The 5,362-nt window shown below is 44.7% G+C and overlaps 1 protein-coding gene across 2 annotated transcripts in view; it reads right to left on the bottom strand.

Annotated features, from left to right (window-relative positions):
* TMEM219 (transmembrane protein 219) overlaps window positions 1-5,342 on the bottom strand; it is an 11,865-nt gene extending 6,523 nt beyond the window's left edge. Inside the window, exons 1-3 of one of the 2 annotated variants that reach the window (XM_006757753.2) lie at window positions 4,798-5,342; window positions 4,222-4,420; window positions 3,946-4,135 (exon numbers count right to left, since the gene is read on the bottom strand). In XM_006757753.2, the coding sequence (XP_006757816.1) occupies window positions 3,946-4,135; window positions 4,222-4,386 (355 nt within the window). In that variant the 5' untranslated portion in view covers window positions 4,387-4,420; window positions 4,798-5,342. Of the gene's footprint in view, window positions 1-3,945; window positions 4,136-4,221 lie in introns of both variants that reach the window. The other variant, XM_006757751.2, reaches the window with a different exon arrangement.
* Between the last annotated feature and the right edge of the window lie 20 nt (window positions 5,343-5,362).

Genomic DNA, 5,362 nt, shown 5'->3' with positions numbered 1-5,362 from the left:
CCTCTGGCTGGAAGGACATCCGCATAGCCCGGCCTCAAACCTCAGCTCAGGCACTGTATCCTTGGAAAAGCCTATCTTCACCATCCATGCTTGATAGATTTCTGAGTGCTCCCACTGTACCCTGTGTTCTACTTCACACATTGAACGTTATTTATTTACTAGAGGCCCGGTGCATGAATTCATGCACATTGAAAGGAAATTAATTAGAAGAAATATTTTGCAGGTTGGGGAGGGACTGTAGGAGGAGGGCTCCAGGGCATGTCCAGCCCGTCTAGCCCAGTCCTGATAGGCCGGACTCCAGCAGCAAGCTAACCTACCGGTCGGAGCGTCTGCCCCCTGATAGTCAGTGCACATCATAGTGACCGGTCAAAGGGTTGAACAGTTAGACACTTAACATATTAGGCTTTTATATACATAGATGTTCACATCTGTATCCTTGCTAGATGGTGAACAACTTGAAACAAGGGTCCATGTCTTACAAATCTCTGTATTTCCCATGCTTGGTACATCGTAAGTGTTCATTTTACTTGTTTATTTATTGATTCATTAAATGTTTTTATTGACTTCCAGTAGGTGTTCATTTTAAATTTTGTCCAAAGTAATCTTTAATGTTATTACTTTGTTTCTAGTCATTATTTTTTTTAAAAAGTCTTCTTTGCAGAAGCAAAAATTGACAAACTGATCCAAAAATTCATATGGAAATCTAAAGGATCCAGAATAGCCGAAACAATCTTTAAAAAGAACAAAGTTGGAGGACTCATATTTTCTGATTTTAAAACTTACTACAAAGTTATAGTGATCAAAACAGTGTGGTACTAACATAAGGATAGACATATAGATCATGGAATAGAACTGAGAGTCCAGAAATAAACTCATACATCTATGGTCAACTGATTTTTTTTTTTAAATCCTCACCCAAGAAGTTTTTATTGATTTTTAGAGAGAGGAAGGGAGGGAGGGAGAGAGAGAGAGAGAGAGAGAGGGAGAGAGAGAGAGAGAGAAACATCGATTGGTTGCCTCCTGTATGCACCCTGACCAGGGATTGAACCCATAACCTATGTATGTGTTTTGACCTGGAATCAATCCTGCAAACTTTTCGTGTACAGAAGAATGCTCCAACCAACTGAGCCACCTGGCCACGGCACATGGTCAAGGGTACCATGACTACTCAATGGGGAAATAAGAGTCTTTTCAACAAAACATGATGAGACCACCTGCAAAAGAATGAAGTTGGACACATCCTCACACCATACATAAAAATTAATTCAAAATGGATCATAGAACACTGGCTGGTGTAGCTCAATTCGTTGGAGTGTTGTCTTTTATACCACAAGGTTGTGGGGTTGATTCCCAGTCAGAGCACATACCTGGGTTACAGGTTTGATCCCCCGTTGGGGCATATGTAGAGGGCAACTGGTTGATGTTCTCTCTCACATTGATGTTTCTCTCTCTCTCTTCCCCTCTCCCTAATATCATTGAGCATATCCTCGGGTGAGAATTAAAAAAAATAAAGGATCCAAAAAACAAAACAATAAAAAATGTAAGAAAAAATAATAATTTTAAAAAGGATCATAGATATAAATATAAAAGCTAAAACTATAAAATTCTTAGAAGAAAAAAATAGAAATAAATCTTAGGGAACTTGGGTTAGGCAAAGTCTTCTTAGATATGCTACTACCACAAGCAACAATAGAAAAAAAAAAAGATAAGCTGGAATTGATCTAAGTTAAAAATGTTTGTGCTTCAAAGAATACCATCAACAAAGTGAAAAGAACCTAGAGAATGGGAGAAAATATTTGCAAATGACACATCAGATAAGAGACTTGTAGCTAGAAAATATAAAGAATCCTTACAACTAAATTAAAAGACAAATTACCCAATTTTAAAAATGAGCAAAGACTCTGAATGTATCTTTCTCCAAAAATATGGCAATGGCCAATAAACACCTGAAAAAATGCTCAATATCATTAGCCACCAGGAAAATGCAAATCAGAATTACAGTGAGATACTACTTCCCATTGACTAGGAGGGCTATAATAAAAAAGACAGATAATAGCAAGTGTTGGAGTAGATGTGAATTGGAACCCTCCTACACTGCTGATGGGAGTATAAAATGGTAGAGTCCCTTTGAAAATACTCTGGCAGTTCCTCAAAAGATTAAACAGAGTTACCATATGACCCAGCAATTCCACTCCTGGTTATATACCCAAGAGAAATCAAAATATATGATCACACAGAAACTTGCACACAGCTGTTCACAGCAGCATTATTCATAACAGCCAAAAAGTGGAAACAATCCAAATGTCAATTAAATGATAAATGCACAAATAAAATGTGTAATAGTCATACAGTGAATACTATTAAGCAAAATAAGTACAAAATTTATGTACTACAACATAATGCTAAGTGAAAGAAGCCAATAACAAAAGACCATTATTATATGAAATGTCCAGAATAAGCAAATCTACAGAGACAGTAAGTAGACTAGTGGTTGCCTTGAGTTGGGAGGTTAGGAGAAAAAGGAGAATGACTGCTAACGGGTACAAGATTTATCTGGTAATGAAAATGTTCTAAAATTGTGATGATGGCTGCACACCTTTGTGAATATGTGAAAAATCATTTAGTTGTACACTTTAAATGAAATTTATGGCATGTGAATCATTTCTCAATAATACTATTACATGTCAGATACATTCCTTTATTCTTGCTCTTTGATCACAGATGTATACCTAGACATACAAAGACCTACCCTACATATACATACACATATGTGATTCATAGGAGAATCTTAGAATGATAGTGTTGAAAAGGACCTCAGAAGTCACTCCCAATTATTTATTTACTTATTTATTTAAATTCTCACCTGAGTATATTTTTCCCTCCATTGATTTTTAGAGAGAGTGGAAGAGAGAGGGAAAGACAGAGAGAAATAACTGTATAGATGTGAAACACATCGACCAATATTTTTATAGATTTCAGAGAGGAATGGAAAAGGAGAGAGAAACAGAAACATCAATGATGAGAGAGAATCATTGATCAGGTGCTCCTGCACACCCCCTACTACTGGGGATCGGGCCGGCAACCTGGGCATGTGCCCTGACCCAGACCGGGAATCGAGCTGTGCGGTGTGATGAACTGTGACCTCCTGGCTCATAGGTCGACACTCAACCACTGAGCCACACCAGTCGGGCCATCTCCCAATTTTTTAGGTAAGGAACCTGAGGCCAAATCTCACACAGGAATTAATGGAGCCCACCGACTCACTCTCACTCCTTATTTTCCCAGAAGACTTTAAGCGCTTTGGATGATGTCTAATTGTTTTCTGTATCCTCCGTAGCACATAGAGCTGTGTCACACACACAGCAGGCACTGAAGACATTAGTTTAAAGCAGTGGTTCTCAACCTGTGGGTCGCGACCCCTTTGGCGGTCGAACGACCCTTTCACAGTGGTCGCCTAAGATCATCCTGCATATCAGATATTTACATTACGATTCATAACAGTAGCAACATTACAGTTATGAAGTAGGAACGGAAATAATTTTATGGTTGGGTCACAACATGAGGAACTGTATTTAAAGGGCAAGAAGGTTGAGAGCCACTGGTTTAACTGAACAGAACATGCTTCTTAGACATCCCTGAGAAAAAGCTGCCTCTATGAGGAGAAGGCTGGAGGAATGAAGAGGGATGACAAAGAACATTAGGTCAAATCTAGCCCATGTCATCACCTCCAAGAATAGAATCAAAGAACCTCAGAGCTAGAAGGGGAGAGAGAAAACATTTATAGAGAACCTACCCAGTGGGCATCGTTTTCACTGTCAGTGTCTAGTCCTCATTACAGTAGGAGTGACTAAGGGATGTGCCTAAGGGTCACCAGGTTGGTGAGTGGAGAGGCAGGCCCCATCCCTGAGTGTTCCGATGCCCAACCCCCACAGTCCTCCATCTCACCTTTCAATCCCATCTGACTACCCCGCACCGTGGCTTGAAATGTCTGGGTCTTGTTCCTGCCTGGACCATCTCCGAAGTTCAAGGTGGTCAGCAAGCCCACCACGTGGGACCCATGCCACGTCCCTGTGGCTGTCGTGGTCGTAGGGCACAGGGTCAGCTGGCCGAAAGATCTCAAGAAGGAGACCCAGTCCTGTGGGCAAAAGGAAGGTGGGAGAGAGGTGAGAGAGCAGCAGCGAGAGCAGGCCTCCAGGGGCAGAGGAGCGGGAGGGTACTCACCTGAGGGATGTCGGGGCTGCGCAGGCCAGTCCTGTGAGTGAGAAGGAAGCCGCCAAGGCCCAGGCCAGAGAGGCCAAGCAGCAGCAGGATCAGAGTGGCACAGACCAGCGGTGGGTGGTGGGCCAGGCAGAGATGCAGGTTGTGCCCTGCCTGACAGCTGCCCATGGGGAGCAGAGGGGTCCGGGCCTCCACGGAAAACCTGCTGGAGGACAGGAAGGGAGAACTGGGCAAGAGCCTGCCAGGCAGAAGGCACTTACCCATTTTCCTCAAAGGAAAGCTAAGGCACCCAGGAGACCAGGGCCGCGCCCACCACCACGGACAGTGGCAGAGCCAGGACAAGAATCCAAGGCTCTTGAGTCCAGGCGTTCACCGCCCTGCACCACTCAGCGAATGTTTCCTGCATTTAATTTCTGAAGCAATCAAGGCGGAAGTGGGGAGCAAACTGTGCTGGAAAAGGGAACCCGAAAAGGAGCAGTCTTAAAAGTAGAAATTCAGGAAACAGCTGTTCTGGGCCTAGGGTTTGGCTGCAGAACAGCCAATAGCCCCAAAGGAAGCGTCTGACGAAAAGAAACCCACTTTGAGGTCAAACCGCTCCGCTTGAATCCTCCCCTGCCCTTCCATGGCCACGTGAGAAAACTCAGTCCAACTCTGGGAGGTTAGCATATGTGCATGGGAGTGCTAACCCATGTAACCAGGACTGCACGCGGCAGATAGAAGCGGTTTGCATAATACGTGGCCACGCAGGAGCTCAACAAATGTCCACTTCTTTTCTATTTTTTTCTGTGCCATATTTATCTTCAGGAAAGGTGAGGCAAGGCGGAAACGGAGGCGTGCGGACTTGAACACGGGAGTGGCGGGCCGCGGTCTGAAGCCCGGCCCCGCTTCCAAGCGGAGTGCTCGTTCCCAGGCGGGAAGCGACAGCCTGATGCCAAGGAACATCTGGAAAGGGGCGGAGGGGAGCAGCGCGCCGGGAAAGTGCAGGTGTCACCACGCTCAGCCCCGGCCCGGCCTCCCCTCCCGGCTGGTTTGCAAAGTGGGGGAAGCAGGAGGGGAGGGGACAGAGCTGGGGGTCGGGGCCGCTGCTGCCCCGGGCCTCCCCTTCCCCAGCGCCCCTGCAGGAACTCTACACGCGCATCCCTGC

This window comes from Myotis davidii, unplaced genomic scaffold, assembly GCF_000327345.1.
Source record: "Myotis davidii unplaced genomic scaffold, ASM32734v1 scaffold1695, whole genome shotgun sequence".
Classification (NCBI taxonomy): domain Eukaryota; kingdom Metazoa; phylum Chordata; class Mammalia; order Chiroptera; family Vespertilionidae; genus Myotis; species Myotis davidii.
Note: the sequence above shows the minus strand (reverse complement) of the source record. Positions and strands in the feature narration are given on the sequence as shown.